This window comes from Betta splendens, chromosome 22, assembly GCF_900634795.4.
Source record: "Betta splendens chromosome 22, fBetSpl5.4, whole genome shotgun sequence".
NCBI lineage: Eukaryota > Metazoa > Chordata > Actinopteri > Anabantiformes > Osphronemidae > Betta > Betta splendens.
Window position 1 is genome coordinate 5,546,936 of NC_040900.2, and position 21,739 is coordinate 5,568,674.

The 21,739-nt window shown below is 40.8% G+C and overlaps 1 protein-coding gene across 4 annotated transcripts in view; it reads right to left on the reverse strand.

Annotated features, from left to right (window-relative positions):
• The window catches only part of cdin1 (CDAN1 interacting nuclease 1), a 56,064-nt gene that overhangs the window by 26,825 nt on the left and 7,500 nt on the right, over positions 1-21,739 (reverse strand). For 3 of the 4 annotated variants that reach the window (XM_029138883.3, XM_055506016.1, XM_055506017.1), the window contains 9 exons: positions 20,012-20,057; positions 19,042-19,106; positions 18,213-18,273; positions 15,284-15,356; positions 8,537-8,616; positions 8,165-8,214; positions 6,870-6,937; positions 5,458-5,523; positions 5,136-5,241 (listed from right to left, as the gene is read on the reverse strand). In XM_029138883.3, coding sequence (XP_028994716.1) covers positions 5,136-5,241; positions 5,458-5,523; positions 6,870-6,937; positions 8,165-8,214; positions 8,537-8,616; positions 15,284-15,356; positions 18,213-18,273; positions 19,042-19,106; positions 20,012-20,057 — 615 coding nt within the window. The remainder of the gene's footprint in view (positions 1-5,135; positions 5,242-5,457; positions 5,524-6,869; positions 6,938-8,164; positions 8,215-8,536; positions 8,617-15,283; positions 15,357-18,212; positions 18,274-19,041; positions 19,107-20,011; positions 20,058-21,739) is intronic. The other variant, XM_055506018.1, reaches the window with a different exon arrangement.

Consider the following 21,739-nt stretch of genomic DNA (forward strand, 5'->3'; position numbering starts at 1 on the left):
GGGGATAAAGTGTGCCTCTGCAAGTTTGATGACATACATCGTGAAAGCTGACAAAAAAATGTACATTCGTCTTTTAAAAAGTTGCATAGCAAAACAGGAATTCACGGAGTCGACATGTTTGCACCTCATTTTACTTGAGGCTTTCTTCTCCATCTCACAGTGTCACAGGCAAACAGAAAGACAGGAGGAGGGATATATATTGCTGAGGTGCCGCTTTCTGTCCTGCTCTTCGTTTATACACACACACACACACACAGGCCATGTCAAAGCTGCTCTCACACTCAATGGTAAATGACAAATTTAGATAATGCACACATACAACCCTACAAAAATAAAGGGGAGATATGAAGGCTTAACCAGAGCTAAATCCCGAGGCTGCTGGAGACCTGAGAGCGTGGATTACACCCCAGACACCTTAAACAATGCCCCCAAATGTGCATCCTTAAAAGCATGAAATCCTTGAAGCATCAGAGGCGACGTGTCATTTGCCATTAATATTCCAAGTTGCTTGTGCAGCAATGCACTCCTGTGTGCTGATGTGCCCTAAAACAAACACTCACAAAGCCCTAAAGGAACCACCATTGTGGATAGCTATTTTCTAGCCGTGGAATATTCTACGAGAGGATGTGATAACAAAGGAAACAATAAAAAGGCCTCGTTCCTGTAGTGCATGGGGTCCATGGCTATAAATAAGAGGAAGCCAATGTCAGAGGCAATTACACTTCGCCAGGAAAACTGAGATTTACGTAGAAATTACCATGCATATTAAGTGGTTACCCCACAACCGTTACACCATGTAAACCTCATTAACAGCACAATAGAAGAGCATATGCTACGTGAAGTCAGGCATCTATTAATGTACATACGAGCACCGCTAAGATTACAGTAAATACATACATTTACTGTCTTTGTTGTGCACATCACAGACAGGAAGGTACAGTAAAGTAGGGCAGGGCACAGGTCTAGGACGTGTCACATTGTCACCCCAGAAACACTGGTACCTGTCCTGGGGGACAGCCCTGTAACGTCCAGCCTCATTGGATCAGCAGCAGCCACGGCCCGTGGGCGCACTCTCTCAGGTGACATCTCTTATCTGCTCCAACTCCATGATGGCTCTGCTGCTTCTGCTGAGGCTTCCATTCCTAATATACCACTGCTCCAAATGGGTCCATACACCTTGCTATTTTCTGAGCAATACATATATACAGGGTACATAAACATCCCCATATTTGTCAACAGACCAAATCCAGTCATACGCATCTGAAGATCTGAGCATAATAAGATTAATTCATTTAAGGATGTCTACAACACATGGTGTCATCACACTCCACTAATTAAGCATTCACTCCATCACATCTTTGGAAAGTTCAACAAAAAAGTGATAGACATGTCTATTAAAACAGGATGACAGAAAGTACAATATACCAGATCAAAAAAATTAGTTCGATGTCGCCAGTGGATTGGTGCTTCTTAGACTGCAACAGAATCGCAGGCGCAATTTTAGCTGTAGATCCAGATATAATTGGAAAAAGTTCACAAAGAACTCAACATGTCTAATTGCAGCTGTGTCAACCAACATAAAACATCACATAAATCAGACTTCTGTCTATTCATTAGTCAGTGTGTCACCCAGCAGATTAGTGATGTTGTAAAAAGAGTCTGGTGAGAGTCTTCAGAATTTCCCAATAATTGTAGTTTTGCTTCCATTGTGTGCATCAAAAAAAATTACAACAAATGACACTAATCTAATTTGTGCAATGTTTGAATGGAGGTAAATGTGCATCGTTGGAGTATGAGACTCTTTTGCCAGTCATTATAAGAGAACAAATTATCTACATTACAACACTTCATGTCTTTATTTGCTCCTAAAATAAAAAGTCCACATGGAACAAAACGCATTCAAATCAGCACACTTCAAAGTGGTCAAGCCACATGATGTATAACAGTAAATCCAAAAATCTTAACCCCCCCATTTCATATGAGGGAGAAATGAGGCATACTGTCCCATTATATTGCTATAAATCATTTTGGTGGATGGTTGACAGCTTTTTATCAGATCTAACCTTTTCAAGCCCCCATTAAATGTGCTAACATTTTCAACTCTGACACATTTGCAGTTTACGAATCTCACAGCTGATTTAGTTTGGGAGGGGGGGGGGGGGGCACCGTCGTCCAAGCTTATTCCCACACATCTTTTGTTTTGGGATGGGCTGAATGGAAAAAGGAGAATGTAGAACAGATTTCATTTGTTACCTGTTTCGTTTGCTACTGTAAAGTTGATTTGCTAAAAAGGTATTTAGAAGTCTATATTTTGAAATTATACTTTAATAGTCCAGTACACAAATATATTGCTGATCATTTATGTAATTCAATAACCTAATCAGAAAAACAGAAAAAGAACTTTAGCTGCAGCCTGGTGAGTTATGGAAGGAACTTTGCCAAGCGTAATTGATTTAAGCACACCATAATCAGGATAGGGCAGTTAAGGTGGTACCACACAAGGGTCCATATTTCATTACATGCTGTGTTTAACCTTACCCACTTCTCCTAAAACACACAAGAGGCTCATTATGTGTTTAATATTCACCAGCAGGTGAATAATTTTTATGCAACTCTGATAGTTGGGAGAGATGGATAACTCAATTATCTGAACATCCGTCAGAGCAGAGGGCTTGCTGGCTCTGGAACGCCACCAGCTAAGATTGATGGCTGGAAGACACCAATAGCTGCTTCTTCGCCATCTCATCCAGGCACTGGGCCTGAACACAACGCATGATTCTGTAAAAGACTGTTTTTCTCTTCTCCCCCCTTTTTCTCTTTTTTTCTTGTAGGTGAAGCGTCATTACCCCTCACTCCACTGAAGAGGGGTTCATTATGGGGTTAGTGTGTTGGCAAGACTATTGTTTGGATGATAAATGCAGTTGGTGAGGGCTTTGGAGGGAAAATTAGTTATGTTTTTTTGCTTTTCTACAAAAACATGTTCCCATTGCTCAGTCTGAAAATGCTTGGGGGCAAAGTGAGAACAATTAACACAAGCAATGGGTGAAGCCGCTCAGTTAAAGCAAAGAGGGAATTCATGAAAAATAAACAAATCACTGCAAATGTCAGTCAGGGGCAATGAAGTAATTACAACCACTGTGAGACTGCAAGGGCGGTCAAATAATAAATAAATAAAAGCTTCAGTGTCGAGCACTGAAATATGAATTTGAGGAATGGACAAACATCCTAAACATCAACCCTTCAGGGCTCATCTCATAAAGTGAAGGCAACTAATAAGAAGTGAAAGCAGGATGATGTCAGCCCACATCTACATGTCCCCTAATCATTTACTTTTTTTGAGACAAAAAAAATGTGGACCTATATATTCACAGCCTTCCCTTAACAAACACATCTGCACACACTTGAATTTTAGATGTATATAGAATAATGCATAAGGTCCAACAAAAAGACAAAGATGAGGCACATTTGGAAATGTCAGCAGTAAATGTCAATTAAACATTACAAGACTGCTGGAGAAGGTTGGCTCTGACATTTTTTTTTGACACAACAGTGTTATCTGACCAGGCTCCTGGTTGACATGGTGCGATCTATTTGACACATTCCTAATAAAGTCAGACAAGGCTGCCGCAGTAAATATCAATGAAGGACACCCTTGGGTCAATATGTAAGGCTCTGGCTAACCTTAAACATCCAATTGAACTGTTAGTATTCTGATACTTTGACCTAGTATAAACTATTACCATGAGAACCAAAGAAAAGCACCAAGGATAGATGGAGGAACCTAACCACTGATGATGGCCTTGACCTCATTCATTGCATTTTAATCATGTTGGATGGAAATCAAATGAAAGTTCTCTTGCTTCATTGTTATGAATTAGGTAAACACTATAAGATATAGTGAAAACTACTTTTAAAACTAAAATGTCATAATTACCAAGATGTTCAGGAGTCACTTCACACTTTCTGAATGTGACGTTATTTATTGTAACATTTTTCATTTAATTTAGTGACTGAAGTACTTAACCTCTCCGTTTTTGCTTCTGGGTTTTTACATATAGATATTATAATTAAATTTTTATTCTGGTATAAATTATAAAACTGTATTGCATTTTAAATGCAGGTTATGTATGCTTAAATTGGTTAGAATTGAACTTTTTCTACTTTTATTTGCAACAGAAACTCTGATGTTTGGAAACATTAAAAACCATACCAGACAGAGGCAGAGGGTCCGACTGTGCATGAGGTTTGAAACCTTCTGGCGCTGCAGCACCGTGTCACAACATGTCAGATGGCCGTCACGGCTGAGACGAACCTGGGTTATAGCGTGGCAAATGAAGGCCGTGTGGTGCCTGCAACCTTGTGCCGAGAAAAGCAGGGATGCAAAGACCATGTGTGTTTGACTCCAACTGTTCTGTCTGTGTGCCCCAACATAAAGCTCATTCTATATGGTTACTTTATTTTGAAATGAAGCCTATATAATAGTCAGCATTGTATTACATGAGCTGTTTACACTTTATATGATGGGTGCTCAAAGCCAGAACCTTTTGATGCTATTTAATAAGGAGAGATTGACAATGTACACAATTTACTACATGGCTTTAAAATACAAACTATACCACTGTATAATATCCCCTTACAACCCCAGTGCAATATGTTATGTGTTGTCATTTCATACCACTGTTCCCCCAGGACCAGACCACAACAAACCAGTTCCTTTTCAAAAGTTCTCATGACAACAGATGCAATGAATTAATCACCCACTTCCCAGTCTAACTTCAAAAACAATGTGTGTTACTCTGAAAAACAATCAGGCTTAAAGGCCATCACTACTGTGACGGGTTCCAAGTGAGAAAAGTGGTTACGGATCTGGTGTGATGTACAGATGCGCGACTTGCTAATCCGGGTTAGTGTGGCCTGTGCCAGGCAGGAAGTGGTTAGCGTTGTTAAACATAGATACGAGTCTGCTTCAAAATGCTAAAAAGAAATGATTGTGGTTTGTAGTCAGAAAGAAGAAGTTGTAAACAATACACACACAGACAGCATGGCACCTATGACATTATATGGCTCATTCAGATAAAGCACATAGAACAGAATACAAACAAAAGAAAGGGTCGTAATATGAAGCCAAGACTTGCCTGTTCCAGTAACTCCAGAACTGTTCGTTCAGATAAGTGCGGTGGCTGTGGTCATCGCCAAATGAGGCTTTGCTCTCAATCCAGTGCACAATGTGTCCCTCCACAGCTTTTCATACACAAAAACAAACAGATTCAAAAAACAGTGACAAAAGGCAACACAAGATGTAAAATGCTCAAATGGGACCTCCAGCATTGAAACAATCTGGAATGAGCTGCTATTAAAACGACAAGATTTGGACAACTGCATAATGCCTTTCATAGGGCCCCTTTTGGCAGACAGTTATTTCAGATAAATATTGACATATGTAATGCAAATACTAACCAACTGGAACCTCCAGGATGATATCAGGCGTTTTGTCATAGCCTTTAGCTCTGAGTTGGTTTTCATCTACAGAAGATAAAGAGCAAGAAGTTTACCATCTGGCTATGGCACTACAACATGTTTTAATAGGTTCTGTAATAAGCCAAATGTATGTGCATCAGTCACGGGCTATTGAGCAAAGCGCATTCACAAAGGTACTCGTAACTATTCCCCTCAATAGCAGCAGAGCAGAGGTAATACCAGAAGAGGATAGCGCAGTAAAACAATTACTACTGCTCACACATATTTGCAGTCACTGCACAAAAACTGTAAAGCCTAGTTAAAGGGCTGTGTATAATATACAGCAAGAGGACAAGGTTGGCATTCTAGTCATGGAAGCCTGACCCCTGCCTGCAAAGGCTGCAGCCATTGTCCTTGACTCCTGGCGAGCTTTGGCCGTTATCCCTACAACACCTGATTTCTCCATTAAATCTTAAGCTGACCAGGTCATTCCGTTCCAAGGACCGGCCTCTTTGTCTCCAGCCAAGCTCGACTAATGAGCCATGGAAGGGAATTGAAGAGAGATGGAGGGTGGCGGTGTCAGCGCTGGTGAGGAGGTAGCGTCCGAGAAGGATGGAGCAAGACAGGCAAGCGAGGTCAGTGAGACTGCCAGAGTTCTGCAGAGCGACATCCTGGGTGGGTTACGTAGGTGTAAATGTGTGCATGATAGGATGGGGACCTCTATTCACTCCTACTGGGCTGTTGACAATGTCATGTGGCTCTGATCGTCTTTTTACATCACCTTTGATTAAAATTAATGGACCATCTCTGCTGTTCGGTAGCTTATTTCCAATCCATTTATCAGATGGGTGAGGCTGCCCCAGTGGCCCTAGTGCCCCTCGAACTCTGACAGTTTTAGAACAGTCCTCTGTACAGCCCTAAAGAAAGGTCAGGACTCTGGGTTGAAATAAATGATATGGCCCTAATGACAAAGGGAATAACTCCTAACCTTCATCACTCATCTGACCTAGGGGATGGGTATGATGGGAAGAAGGGTGAGTGGGGGTTAAAATTTCAGTTTTACAATTTCACACCTGGACACTACCTGTTTTAATAATGTTGGAGCGAGTCAGCAGTTAGGAAAGACATGATCTAGTTATACAATATATTTCTGTACTGCACTCAGTAGGTACAGTAATAGTACCCGTGTTCACATACTATAAAGAGACATTCCTATTTAATCAAAAAGAAAATACTTAACAGCAACCTGACACAACATTACAGGTAACACAATCTACAGCTATTTTTGAAGGCTTTGTTCTTTAAATATTTAACAGTTTGGTGCATTAACATCCAAGGGTATCTGGTTCAAATCAATGGAAGACAGCATTCACAGGATGAGTCTTGCTCAGTGATTTTAAGTTATGGCTTACCTAGAAAGGAAAGGTTCCTCTCCTTCAGTTTGTCACAGAGCAGCACCTCATGCTCTTGTCCAATAGCACTGAGAAGAGAGAGTCAAGGATTCCAACACATACAGCGACAGCAGTGTTTCATGCGTCTACTGAAACAACAAAACATAGAGGTAGAATGTGGACCAAGCTATTTTTAATACCTTGTGCACATGTTTGAAATCAGTTCAAGTTAAGAATCTGCTCTTCTCCACTATTGGCTTACTATGTAAATTGAAAGCCACTTCTTCTCATGATGACGTATAGCAAGTGCAAGATTGGAGTTTTTAAGTCAAGCTTAATCAGCTTTCACAACAAATCTCCAAAGTGCATTACGTAAATAAGAAAGACTAAACGAATGCCAATTTGGCAAAATGCAAGGAGCACATGAACTAATTCATCTAAAATGCTGGAGGAAAAATGCTTTTAGAATACATGCCATTTTGCATTAGGATGCCTAATGCCACAGACAATCTGGCCACTATGCATACAACCTGCTTGCTCAAGTAGGCAGAAAGGAGAGTTCTTAGTGTTTGCTGAGGCTTGCACAATTACCCAAGTGTTTAAAATGTCTTTTAATTTACACATGTTTTAAGTGTTGCTGCTCCCGTGTGGATGAAGTACTGGGGCGGCTATCATTAACTCTTCCTGAAAAAGCAAATCAGTCCAAGCTGACAGTGATGAGAGGACTGGCAGAGCAAGGTATGAGGGGGATGTGGAAGGAGGGCACGATGGGATAAGGTTGACTGAATATGAACAGAGCACCCCAGCCCCACCACACACACTCACACACACAAGGCTGAACAGACACAATGACATACAGACCTACGTGTACACTCATTCAAATAAGTCGCCTCCCCCAGGAAAAAGTGGGTCTGCTACCCAGCTGCTTGGCCCCAATTAGCCTGCACTGGGTTGTTGGGAGCATTTGTAGCTTACAATTATACTAGTGAGTTAGACAGCATGAAAATTAATTTACAAAAAATGTTGTTTGTGATTAAATAAAATAAATGAACAGGAATCAATCAGCTAATTTGGGGTTTAGCAGTTGTCTGGACATTTGATCTGATCCACTGCACTGGGACGCATTTGGATCAACCAATCCTCTCCTCCTCCCTCAATCACCTTCCAGCCTCTGTATCGTGATAGTGGGATGGCAGGCAGGATGAAACACTTCCCCTGTGAAGCAGAACTTTTATGTCAGGTGAGGGCAGACACATCTCATCCCTTTCAATAGCTCCTCGTCAATTTCAGGCTTAAAATTTTATGGGATAGGATACTGTTTGATGCAGTCTACCAGCGGTCCATAACAGCAGTCATTTATTGTGCACTGAAAAAAAGAGAGAGGGAAGAAATATTATGGTGTGTAGAAAAGGGTGGGTGGGTGAAAATGACGTGAGAGAAGGAAACCCATGCAGTTCTGGGAAAGGAAAAAGGCAGGAGACACTGACTGTGATGTGAATTCAGCACCAAATACTGTGCAGTGTCTGATGCTAAATTCCAAGACTCACTGTACATTAGCACTAGATCTGTTACAGGAAGGTGAAAATGATACACATTTACTTTACTTAATTTTTACATTAAATATGAGATTATATTGCATTTAGTAGAATTTTTCATTTTAAGGAAACAAAAAACGTTTAAAAACTCACTTGGTAGATGTTGTTGGCCAAAAGAAGATCTGGGATTAAAGATGGCTCCTTAAGCATACTGTTCAGAAGCGTTTTGGAGGCTGTATATAAATGACAAAACACATTTAATTTTGCAAATTACATCAAACCTCATAGCTTCCCTAATGTCTGTCAAATGTATACAATATTCCTATTGTAGATGAAGTAACAATGTAAATATAGAGAGAGAACACAGGCTTGACATACTGTAATTCACCATGCCACTGTCAGTATTTGCACATTAGTCAATCAGATGACTGCTTGGTGTCTACACAGATTTTCTATAGATAAATGTTTCTGTCCAGAGCACAGGGGCCCATGTAGTTTATCTATGTTATGAAAGCTGACTGTTCTGCATCTCTCATCCCTATTCTGGCTTGACTAACATTATAAATCAGGGAGGAAAGACTCCTGGATTGATTTGCTGGTACTGCAGCAGCAAAAAAAAATCCTTAAATCATTTCTTAAAAAGATTTGAATTAAATGGATTGCATCATTGTGTGACGAAATGGCTGAGGTACATCTATATGCATACGCACGCATAACCCTGACACACATGCAGTAATATAGACAATAGAAAGAATGTTACATATTTGATATATATGCCAGGCATTGATGGTGCTTGTACATCCAATGTACAATACACCCAAGCAAATCCAGGTGAGAGACAAGCAAGACAGTTTGTTAGACTTATAAATACATTAACTTAAATTAAAAAAGAAAAATTTACAATTTACAAACTGTCTCTGTAATAATAGATGTTTGTTAAATATTTGTCATTAATAAAAAAGCATTTAGAAGAACATCTAGGACACTCAAGGCCCCTCTTCTTATACTGTACACCTTCAGAGAACCATCAGAAGAAGAATCAATGCTGATGTGATTCATTGCCAACCTTTTGATGAAATAAAGACAATGGCGAAAGCAAATTCTGTGTTGACACCTGATTTTTCTCATTTACCTCCATATTTTCCTGCCACATCTTTTTGTTGTTATGCTACTTCTCCTCTTTTCAAGTCCCTTCCATCCACAGAAGTCCCCCAGCCCACTGTTATAACCCCACACTGCCTCTTAGGGCTGCAAGGCACAGGGATGTGCTTTATTTCTTTGCTCATTTTTCTCAGAGATTGGTACCTTCACACGCAGATCCATACCGTGCTCCTGTGCAGCGCAGGCGGTGGTGAAGAAGGAGGGTTATATTTTCCCCTTGAGTTAGGACACGTCATGACAAATGATAATGGATAATCAATAAAGCAGGAAATATGAGGCAGCAAACTTTATGAAGCCAGGAGACATATTACTCCCCAACAACACTGGTTTCCCTTAACAAAGTCACTACTCGACTGTGCCTAATAATCTGAAGGAAAATCAAAGGACCCGCAACCACATCAGCAATATTGGCAACTTATTCCACTTTAATGGCATTTTGATTGATTTTTTCCCTCTTCCTAATGGTCGTTTTATAGATTTGACGCTGCTTCTGCAAAACAGTAGTGTGTAATAAACCTCCCCGAAGGCAAACGGCAGCCATTAAAGCTCTTGTCTTACTAGGGTTCATAATTGGAGGTTGACCACTACCACATTTGGTCTCTCACGTAACACAAACAAAAAAAAAAAAAAACACACTTTCAGGACTTGACTTATGTTTCTCACTCATCTCTCCACTTCTTTCATATTTTTAGTAAATGGCCATAATAAGTGATAGGATCCTGTTCCTTCTCTCCATTTGAGAGATGGGGTTAAAAATAGCCATAAAGAGGTGACCTTGGCGCTGACATTGTGGAATTTCAGCCAAGCATTGACCTGATGAAAATGGAAGGCCAGGCCACTAATAAATCAGGATGCTTTTAAAATGAGTTTACCCTAATGCTCATTCATCATGGGCTGTAATGCCATTTGCAGGCCCAGGATTCGCTGCTGTGCACAAACACAGCAGTAAATAACAACAGGGCCCTTGCATCCCTCGCATGGTTGCAGCCTCCAACATCAGCATACATTTATTAAAGACGCCCCCGCCTTGCACGGCAGCACTCCTCTATGACACCCTGAGCTCCTCTCTGCGACACACGCCACGCTCCTTAACCACACACGCGCGCTCCCACAGACGACACACATAAAAACACATGCGGGAAAATAAAAAAGAATAATCTAACGAAAACCAGACTCGGAGAACAAAGCCCTGCAGCACGACTTTGCACATTGTAAACATTCACCAAATTTACTGTAATTGTCCCATGTTGGTATAAATTCTGACTAAGGCACCATATCACACCGTTAGCATCTGAACAAGAAGAATAGAGAAGACGGGAATAATAGATGTGAAATGCTACGCCTCCATTGGGATTTGCAAAAGAAAACAAGCGGCGTAAACAAATCACAAGCCTGTTTTCATATGCAACTCCAAAACAAGATAAACTACAGAGAGCAAGGTAACAGCAACATAACCTCAGCTTGATTTCTCATTGCTTACTTGTGTCATTTGTAACTACTCTTCCTTTCTCCACTAGGGTGAAAAAGTCATTATCTCGAACACAAAAAAATGCCGGGAAACCTCATTAGATAGCACCATTTGTTGAGGGAGGACTGTAATAAACAATAACAGATGACGATTCTTATTGCCCCTGACACTGATGAGCTCCTCTGCAAGTTTGTTTATTAATTAAAAAAATAAAAATAAAAAAAAGAGAAAACACTTTTTCCTTGGGAGGGTGGGGGGGCACAGACACATTTCCTCTACATGCCCCCCCCCCCCACCCATGCACAAGCCATTGAGCCGTGGAGGGGCACTCGTTCATCAAACTTCATGGAGCAAGGGAGAGACAGGTCCTGATAATGTGCGCCGCTAAAGCTGATTTTCCATGATGAATCTCGGAGCATATAAATTGGCTAATATCTGAAAACATTTACAGATACTAGAGGAATTGACTACTTGTGGGACATGATGGATGAGGCTCTTCGACGCTGGCCGACAGCTCTGCAAATCTCTGCGGCTGCCTAAAGCCCTCATTTGATTTTCCAATTTACTCCTTTTAAATTTATCCTCCCGTATTGAAAAAAACAGAAGATGAGAGTGAGAGAGAAAGAGAGAGAGAGATAGGGGAAGAGAGAAAAAAAATCAGTTTTCTTTTTTTAAAGCTATCTGTGGTGGTGTGCAAGTACTAGTTGATGATATGAGGTGGTATCTCCTGTGCAGGAGGAGCCCGGTCCCTGAAGAGGTTACTGGGGCAGAACTGATCTGCTTCCACCTGATTCTCCCTGATAGCAGTGAGATGAGACTGTGTGTGGTGTGTGTGTGTGTAGCCGTTGTAATAGTAGATCTGGGGAGGCTCTGCTATGGATAGAGGCTTCCTAGGTCAGGCCATTAGACTGTGGCAGAGGCTGACTGGAGCGTCTCTACTGAAAAGGAGTAATTAGTATACTTGTCAAGTGAAGTGCCACACTGCTGCTTACCTCCTTTGTACCCACCCACCCACTGCATGCATACACACATATGTAGAGAAACACTTTGCCTCCTTACTGCCTCCTTTTGTGCTAATGAAGTGCCCTTGCTCTCATTATTAAAAAAAAAAAAAAAAAAAAAAAAAAAGATATACACACCAGCTCTGCCACAGTGGAGAGGTGAGGGTGAAGAGAAGTGCACTTGAACACAACAAAGTAAGAGCCTTAACAATCGGAGAATGCAAAGCTGGGGTTTTACTGGATAAAGCACATAATGCAATATCAGTTATCGACATGTCTGATCTGAAAAAACACTGAATGGTATTATGAATTCTGTCAACGCACGAAAAGATCATAGTAGATGCTAACATTCTCATAGTGTTAACATCAAACACGGGACATTTATAACCTTGCGTACAAGGCTTTGGTAAAGGAATGTGACAATAAATCTTAAAGGCTGTCGAATCACATAGTTACAAAACATGGAGTAGCAATCTAATCTGGAGCTGGGCCTTGGGAAAATGGAAAAGGTCAAATAGCTAGCAAAATTGCCTCCTCAAAAAAGTATGTCTAAATCTAGAGACACATCAACTCCTGTCTAAAGGGAGGAAGAGAGAGAAAGATGAAGAGATAGCAGGAGGAGATAAAGAAAGAGCAGGAGCTCCCCCAAAGTGCCTGCTGGAAACCTGTGTAACGTGACTGACGACGGAGAGCTCCAGTGACATAATGCATGTGATCATGGTTTAAACCAGTTTATAGTGTTTCAAACATTGATCCTCATCGGTCTCTGCTTGAAGTCATTTGTTTTAATAATCACTAAAGACACAACATATTTGCTTGTATCAGATTTTAAAATGTGATTGTCTCCCCCATCTTTAGACTTAAATGATGAGCTTCAACATTAATATTGTCCATTTAGGACAAAGTTAGGGTATGACTTATCTGACTTACACTGAAGCGGCCAATTGGCTCAGATTCCTATGGATTTCCTAAAATGCATCAAAATACACAAGTATACTGCAGCTTCAAGTGAGCTGAAAATATTGGACATAAACATATTAGAAGTGCACTCGACCTTTCCTCCTCGCCTGCCAAGTCGGTTTTCACAAGACAAGGAGCATTATGGATGCTGATATCATATTCAATACATGATAAAACTGTTTTGAATGTATTGATTTATTTACAAAAGCCACCAGATCGTCTTTCGCTCGGCTTGACTGATGCGCTCTCCAATACCTTTTCTGTGAGACGAGGGGGAGGCAGTTTGTTGGTGGTGTCGGCACGTTTAGGTGTGGTGGTGTGTGTGGGGTTAGTAGGAAGGAGGGATGTGAGACAAGGAGAAAAGGGAGGGGGGGGGGTGGGGGGGGGGGGGGGGGGGGGGGGGGGGGGGCAACAACAGCAAGCGAGCAAAACAAAACAAGGAAGGGACAGAAAACAATTTAAAACACTGTATTGATCCAGCACTAGTGATTGTACATATATTCCACACTCCCAAAGGCCCCATTCCTGTGTCTCTTAAATGCAAAGGGAAAGAGAAGGGGAATAAAAAAATAAATAAAAAAACAATGGTGCTAGGCAAAGGCTAGCCACTCACCCAGTTGGGGGTAATGTCCCTTATATAGAAGTCTATTGATCTTTGCAGTGTGCCTGCCTGCCTGCCCTCCCTCTGGAGTCTGACAAAAACACTCAAACACACACGTTCTCACTGCAGCATAGTCTGGGGCTGTTGGTGGTGGGTGTGGGGAGGAGGGCATGACGGATATGCCTGCCAATAGCGCTGAACCAACCTGTTAGCTAATTGCCAGCAAAGACAATTATCCTTGCATTGTTCATAATGGAAACACATTACTAGAGTCTAATATACACACTGAGAAATTGGACGATTTGACCGTGCAGCCCACGGGGGCAGCAATTCATCTGCAAAGGTCAGGTCAGGAGGAGACTGCGGAGAAGCTTTGTCAAGACAGAAGTCACCGTCATAGCCACCGCCTTTACAGCTGGCAACTGTGGAAAGGTTAAGTGTAATGACATCATTTAAAACTATTTTCAGATTTATTTGTTTTGCTATTTTGCCAGCAGAAATAATAGATATTATGTGATCTGAATCATGGCATTTTTGTCACAGCATGCGTCTTTGGTCGGGCTGTTTAGAATCCTAAATGGTGCCTGTAAAAGGGTTCTGCTCTGTGAAATCGTTTTCTACCAGAAGAACTGAGACGATGATGTTACTGGCTCACCTGCAAGCACTAAAATGCTCCCTAGTTACAAAACTGTTTTGAAATTAAACAATGATCATCCAGGAAGTTTCATCTGCTACAAATCTATTTTGAGCAATAATAAAGCATTTTTTCCACTGTATGGAGATGGGGGGCTGCAGTGTACTATTATCAGAGACAGAGTACATCTCCTGGATGAATGCCCTGTTCTACAAGCTGCTCAGACTAGTATTTTGACAGGCAGTGGATAACGGTGGGTCCAAAGCAATCACATCTTTGACTTTGACAAATGACTGTGCTGTGGAGAAGTTGAAAATAACACACATCCACTTTAATCTCCTTCTTGATTATATTGGAAGCACGTCTTTTTGACATCATACGATTCCCTCTTAAAGCACTACCTACTGCACGCGCACACCCCCCCTAACCCAGAGGATAGGCATACTGAAACTACAGGACGTCACTTGAGCATGTGATATTGGGTGACCCAGAGTAAGAGAAACACAAAACGAATCAAAGTAGGTGGACAAAAGGAGCAAATTACTAGTACCTCCTAAACTGATTTGCAAAAGAAGGATATATAGATTGCAATAAACAGAAAACACTAGAAATTCATTAGAATTTACAGAAATTATAGGCAATGTCCTTAACATTAAAATTTTGTCAATACCTAGAAATGGTTTGAATTCCAAGCTTTTCGTCACACAAGTGAATGCGATGAGCGAGGAAGAGGAGGTAGAGAGTAGACAAATGCACTGGTGGATGAAGTAAGGTGGGAGAGGAAATCGGGGGTGTTATAAATAACACTGATGAGGTGAGCTACCATTGATCCACACTGCAGTTGAGAGGTGGGTGGTCCTTCCAGCGCTTAATTGCTAGTCATGTGCTCTGAGATGCAGCTACTACTGAATGTGGTCTGTGTCTCATTAAGCTTGGACAGGCTGAAAATACAGCAGCTACAGCTAGAATTTAGGCTCAAACACAAAGAGATTCAAAAGACAAAGTAGTACAATTAAGAATTATGGGCAGGTATGACAGAAAGGACAGAGTGGGGAAATGGAAAACTTTTACTCACGCATTCCACCCTCCAGGTCTTGCAGAAACCTGTCCAGGATTAATCTAGCCATCAATGCAGGAGACAGGTCCACCTTAACATGAATTGGACAAAAACAAAAAAAAATACAATTAGTGCTAATAAAAAAAACAGATTTTAGCATGAGTGGGGGTGACAATACAGGTTCAAAAAATTGTTATTACTCTCTAGAGAATGGCTCAATTTACAAAGCTTCAGGTCGAAACCCACATATCCAGTTGGAAGTACTGTAGGAGTGTATTTCAAAATAGCCTAAGAATTATGGCACTTAAATTACACAGGCGGCCTACCTTCAGCTGATGTCACTTAGATAATAATGATTGTGGCTCTAAATGATATTATTGCATCTCTAAACCTTGACCTAACGTTTGACAATCCCTGTGCAAATTGGTCTTTGAAAGCATGACTCTGCAATGACTATTCCCACAGGAACAAGAGATCGCCTATTACACAGCCAAGCTCCCCGATTGAATTGCCTTCACCTGTGCCCAACGTACAACCATTGTCTCCTATCTTGTATGAAAAATAGCACATACCATGCCCAGGCTGGAGACGATAGAGCTTTAATCATAGAATATTTGCTGAGGCAAACCTGAAGAAATCAGCGAGACACACCAGAGGGACTGTAGGAATGCAGAGTCTAATAGGAAGGATAGAACCCATGGCTGTAACACCCTTTGAACACAAAGACACCTTGAGAGGTATGCAGTGTTTTTCATTTGAGTGCAGGGAAGAACCTTGACAGGTAAGGGGGCTCTAATAATTCTAAAGGTGTCTACCTGACCTTTCACAAAATTCCTAAGACAATGCTCCCTACTCATTATCAACAGTACTATGGTTAAAGTGTTTTAATGCTATGAAATCAAAAACTCTACAGCTGTAGATAAACTACATGCACGCACCAAAATTTCAATATTGCTGTGCTTTATTATGTGGAAAAGAGAAGAGGTGTTAAGTCATTATCAAACACATTTTACAATAAAATTAAAACACTGCTTCAAGACTGTGTCAGTCCTAGTCAGCTCATTATAAAGATAATTTTTTACTTGTTACAATAATTGAGAACTAAACCAGAATTTGCCCTGACCCTGAAATGAGAATGGTGCGTTTCATCTCATCACTGATGCTTCCTGGTAACTCCAGTAGCAAAGAGTGTCAAAGTCTTTTTAGCCTGCAGTAACATGTCTGTTAATATTGTCCTAAGAAGGTAAGGACTGTGAAAAAGGACAAACATGTCTATAATAATTTAAGGCTTAGCAAGAGACATCTGATAGCAATTTGGATTTTGTGTTTGCAGCCTGAAAGTACTTCTCTTCCGTCTCTTTAAAGCTCTTAATTTTTATTCTCTCTATCCCATTCTCCCCACTCAGTCCTTTCCTCTTTGTTCATTTTGGCCTGCTCTGCATTCACACCTTTGGATAACGAGAGCGTATCAGACTGGTGGTACTCTGCATCGGTCTGACACATGAAAAATGGCAACATTACCGAGGCTGGCCCAGACTGAATAAGGATCACCTGATTAGTTCAGGTACTTGCGTCCACCTAATTTTCATATTAATCATGGGACCATCTACAGTCTCAAGTCAAAGCACTTCATGAGTTTAACATGTGACTAAGATTCAAAGAGCCTTGAATTCCTGCTGAAAAAAATGTTCTGTAAAACTCTGATTTTATACGAGCTGAACACCAAGGGGTGTCAAGTATTGTACAGCATAACTGCACCTGTCCTGATCCATAATGTTTAAGTAACCTTTATAGAAAACGCCACATAAAGTCCCCCAAAAAAGCAAAGCATTTACAATACTCATTCATAGACATTTACAAAAAAAGAAACAAAATCAATGAATATCTTCCATCATTGTTAATCATTTTACTCTGTTTGAGATATATTGTCTCATAAAGGGATGAAACTACATCAATTAGCAGTCTGGGAGACCATGAGTGCTTGGTTTAAATGTTAAGTAGCATATTAAAATGACAGTTAAATGGTTCATAGACAGTTATCTCTGAGCTGAGTTTAATCCTTTGGAGGAAAAAAAAGATATGTCAATTAAATGGAGAATGAATAATGCTAGTTAGCTTAGACGTGCCGCTGAAGCATGTGAACTACTCGAATTTTAGATGAAGAAACCCTGAAATCTAATAACTCGCTGTGAGCATTAATAAAAATCTAAGTGTTCATTTTAGCGTTCTAAAAGGTTACGGTGCCCATTTTAGCAAACAAGGTGTGAAAAACTGCAAGACTAACAATGTAGGAAGATAAAGATTAAATAAATGGATTAATAACTGCAAGACTTTCAAAAACCACACATGTGTAGCATAAACATGATATAATGATGTAAAACTCAATGCATCAATTCCACATCTACTGAGGCACACCAGGTGTACTGTCTGCATTTTAAATTGTATAAGAAATGTTAAATGATTATCTTGCTCTAGCCCAATAAAAATATTATTTTGCACATAGCATGTAAATGATAACGCTAGTAGTCAAAGAAATTGCCATTTTCACTAAACACTCAAGTATATCTACTGCATTTTATAAACTAAAGGAATAGGTCGATCAAAAAACAAATAAATTCTTCACTGGCCTCAAAGAAAACAACTGATGACGTGATGAGGAGAGGAATTAACCAATGACCCTGACCTCACCTGTCGGCAGTTTACAGCAACTCCACCTGAACTGCAATTTGGAAAATTACTTAATACAACACAAAAAGTATTTTCACATCTGCTTAATTGCATTAAATAATTGATAATGGAGCCCGCCATTTTACCAATTTTCATAATCGCTAACAGACTAGGGAGAAAATTAAAAACTGCAGCCAACATCTTTCTTGCCATTTATAGAAAAACGCAAGCGTCGCCGAGGAGATAAAAGAAAGAGGAAAACTAAAGGTTATGCCATTACCTCATTGGCCAACTGCAACAGAACAGGAGCAGTGGGATGTGCCTTGGCTTCACTCAGATACCTTCATTATAACAAAGAACAACAGCAGTGAGGAAAAAAAAAAACATGGCCCACAAAGGCAGACAGAAGGGTAGAGGGGACTGTACCAGGCTAGCCAAGACATGCTAATGTCCCTGATGACTTTGCCCTAGGTGGCATATGGCAGGCTCGGTGCGGTTAAAACAGTACTGCTTGAAGGGCTTCAAATTTCCTTGAAGCCAGACAGCATGTGATACTTAGTTAACCCCATACCGCCCAAATAGTCCCTTTTCCCTCGCCAGCTAAAGTCAGGCTCCCGTCAGATCTTACCCAGATCATCTGAGGTTTGTTGTTGTAAGTGGATTAGAAGTGCATTAGTCTTGTTTTCCCCAGAACAATGCTCTAATAAGTTAGATAAAGGCTAATTGAAATACACAAAAAGGCTTTGCCCCAAGAGTCTGTTTCTAATTTTTTTTAATTTATCCATATTCATCAAATTACAGATAAAAATCCAGTCCCAGCTTGCGTAAGGGCCGCGTCGATTGGCTAGACACTTGTGCATTTTTTTCCTGCTTTCAAACTAACATGAAGAACAGAGCTTTGTCTAAACAGGTGCCAATAGATGTCTGGAATAAATCCTGAGGGTGATGATTTGTTTGGGGGAGATTACATCTGCAATGGTGGACCACCTACTCTGAATTTAGCAAGTCCTGTCCACAGTTAATCAACAGGGAAGGAATCGCAGAATAGTTATATGAGTGACTATGGTTTAGATAAACAGGAAAGAAATAAAATAGCAGTGATACCATACCGTTGGTAGTGGCTCTCTATAACCTCTGGTGCATGATGCCTTGAGATTGTTCTTTTTGTTCGTTTCTGTCAAAATAAACCAAAAAACATTTTTTTATTATTAATAATAAAGTAAAATTCACCTTTGATTCTTCTTCATTTTCTTCTGCATGCTAACAGACATTGTGGGTCACGGTTATTTTATTTCAATAAGTTTCCCCAGGGGTCAAATTGTGTCAAGGCAACCATGTTCAAACCCCTATATCACCCTGTACCCCCTTCACTTAAATCTTGTATTCATTCCCCTTTTTCGATCAAACAATGACCCTATTCCACATTCCACGCTGTGACATTTCCATGCAATTGAATTGCAATCTTTGCTGAGAAGGCAGGGGGGAGGGAGGGATAAAACAGGAAGAGCATTGGTTAAAAAACAACTTATTTAAAAACTACTACACACAAAAAAATGTAATTCCACAGAGACAGGCAGAGTGACTGACACCTGTCAGGGGGATGATAAATGACTCCATTTTCTGCCTGTGCTGCCTTCTGCCACTGGCGGCAGTGGCCATTTATCATCATCCGCTGTCAGCCGTGGAAAGCGGCAGTGACAGTGCGAGTCAGCAAACATTTAGCACACGCAGCCGCACTACACGGGGAAATTATTATTGTCAGAATAATAATGGTTTAGCATAATTTATTACAGGTCCACCAAATAAGCAGGGGCTAGATGTTATTAGACAGATGGATGGGAAAGCTTGGCAGACATCCACTGAGGCTCAGGCAGGCAAGGGCCCTCAACGTGAACGTGAGGAGGAGGGGTTGGAGTTTTAGGCTGGGGGGGTGGAGTTGAAATAAACGGGAGTATGGTGGGGGGCATCCTCCAAACCAAACCAATCAGAGAGCTGGCAGTTCAATTACAAAGAAATAAAGGGACATTCATCATTCAATTAGGCACCTGTCAGGGCTCACAAAGGAAGAAAACTTCTAACCTGGTACTCCAGGGAGAAGATGCTCAGAAGAGTGGACTGCGAGTGACTGCAACAAATAAAAGAAGGACAAAGTTAATTACCAGAGTGCATTGCACAGAGACAAAGGGAGAGGGGGTGCTTCAAAGCTGGGGCCAGCTGCCCTGTAATCTAAAAGAACATGAAAACAAGTGTGGCAAAGTTGTTCCAGATGAACACCTCTGACAAAAGATTCCCACCACGATGGACTGGGTATGAGAAAGGGGGCCGTTGTGTGTGTGGTATGAAAGATGAACAAAAAAGCAGGTTTTCTAATTCTTCCACTCATTCATACGTTCTTGTCTTTGTCCAATTTTTTTAAACAAAAAAAGTCAGTGCAGTCCCTACTATTGTAAACAACCATTCATAAAATTGAAAATAAAAACAAATCGTCAGAAAAATATTTGGTGGGGTCCGAGTCCAAAGGCTAAAGGCATTGTGGCGACTACTGTGAACGTTGTAGCAATCCATGGACAGGAGAAAGTTTTCCTGTTTCACTGTCAATGCTGGCATATGGGCTGTTCTGGAGTTGTCCCACTGCAACTGATGGGCTTTGAAAATGGAAACTTTCACTGCAGGAAGCTGGGAATCCCAGGAGTCGGTCAATTCCATGGGTTGCCATAAGCTACATTCATCTCCAGCACCAGTCAATGTCAAACACCTGGCAGTGAGGCAACCTGGAAAACAGGCAGCTTCCATGGGGAAATCGCAGCCCCTTCGATAGCCTTTCCCCAACCCCCACAGCATCCTTGAAGCTGAAGATATTTAAAATGGTGACAGATATTATTCTAATTGGATGGTACATACCCCCACTCTGCATATCAACAATAAACAAACAAAAAAAAGAACACAATACAAGCATCCACAAACACGCAAACTGCTCTCTGGTGGTCCCCAGCGTTTTTGTCTTCATATACCACTCTCAGTAAGCTTGACTGTTAAATCTGATGGACTTTCCGCTACCAGTCACCTGAGAGTAACATGCAAATTATGATGACAGGATGAAGACAGCTGCATTGAAATGTATGAACACGTACTATAGGTTTTAACTATCATTCATAACATAACCATGTCCTATGCAAACAAAGCTAATGTTGAAACCCTGATGTTTGTACAACTCCTTAGCCTGTGACCATTTTCTAATAAAAGCGTTTCAACTGCTAGAATATGGTGACATCATCTTGGCTTGGTTTAGATGTCAGCTATTAAACAATTTTACTGCTCTGACTAGAACAATTCTCAAATATCCAAACACCTTCAACCCATCACACATGATCAAACACAAAGTTACACTCACCAAAGACAAGGACCAAATGTTGTGAAACGCTCAGAAACACTGCCGGCTCAGCATTAATTTACAATGATGTTTGGGGTTGAAGGGGCCACCGCAATTAAGTGGGCCATTAAATGGTCAACTGTCAACATGTGGACACTTAAGGAAGAAGAAAAAAAAAGTCCACACTTCAAGCTCGCACCTGAGCATTTCAACAACATTACAGCCTTATTGTTGGCAGGGGACCATCAGGATCTCCCCGTTGGAACAGACATCTGTTAGATTTTAAATGGATTACTCTGTATAATGAGCATGATTACTGCCTAATTGCTAAATCTATACCCTGTTAACTTTAAAGGAGAATAAACCGCTCTGGGAAAACATATCTGTTACAAAAATGCTAAGAACTTTTGGGACTTTTGTTTTTCTTTCCTACCTCA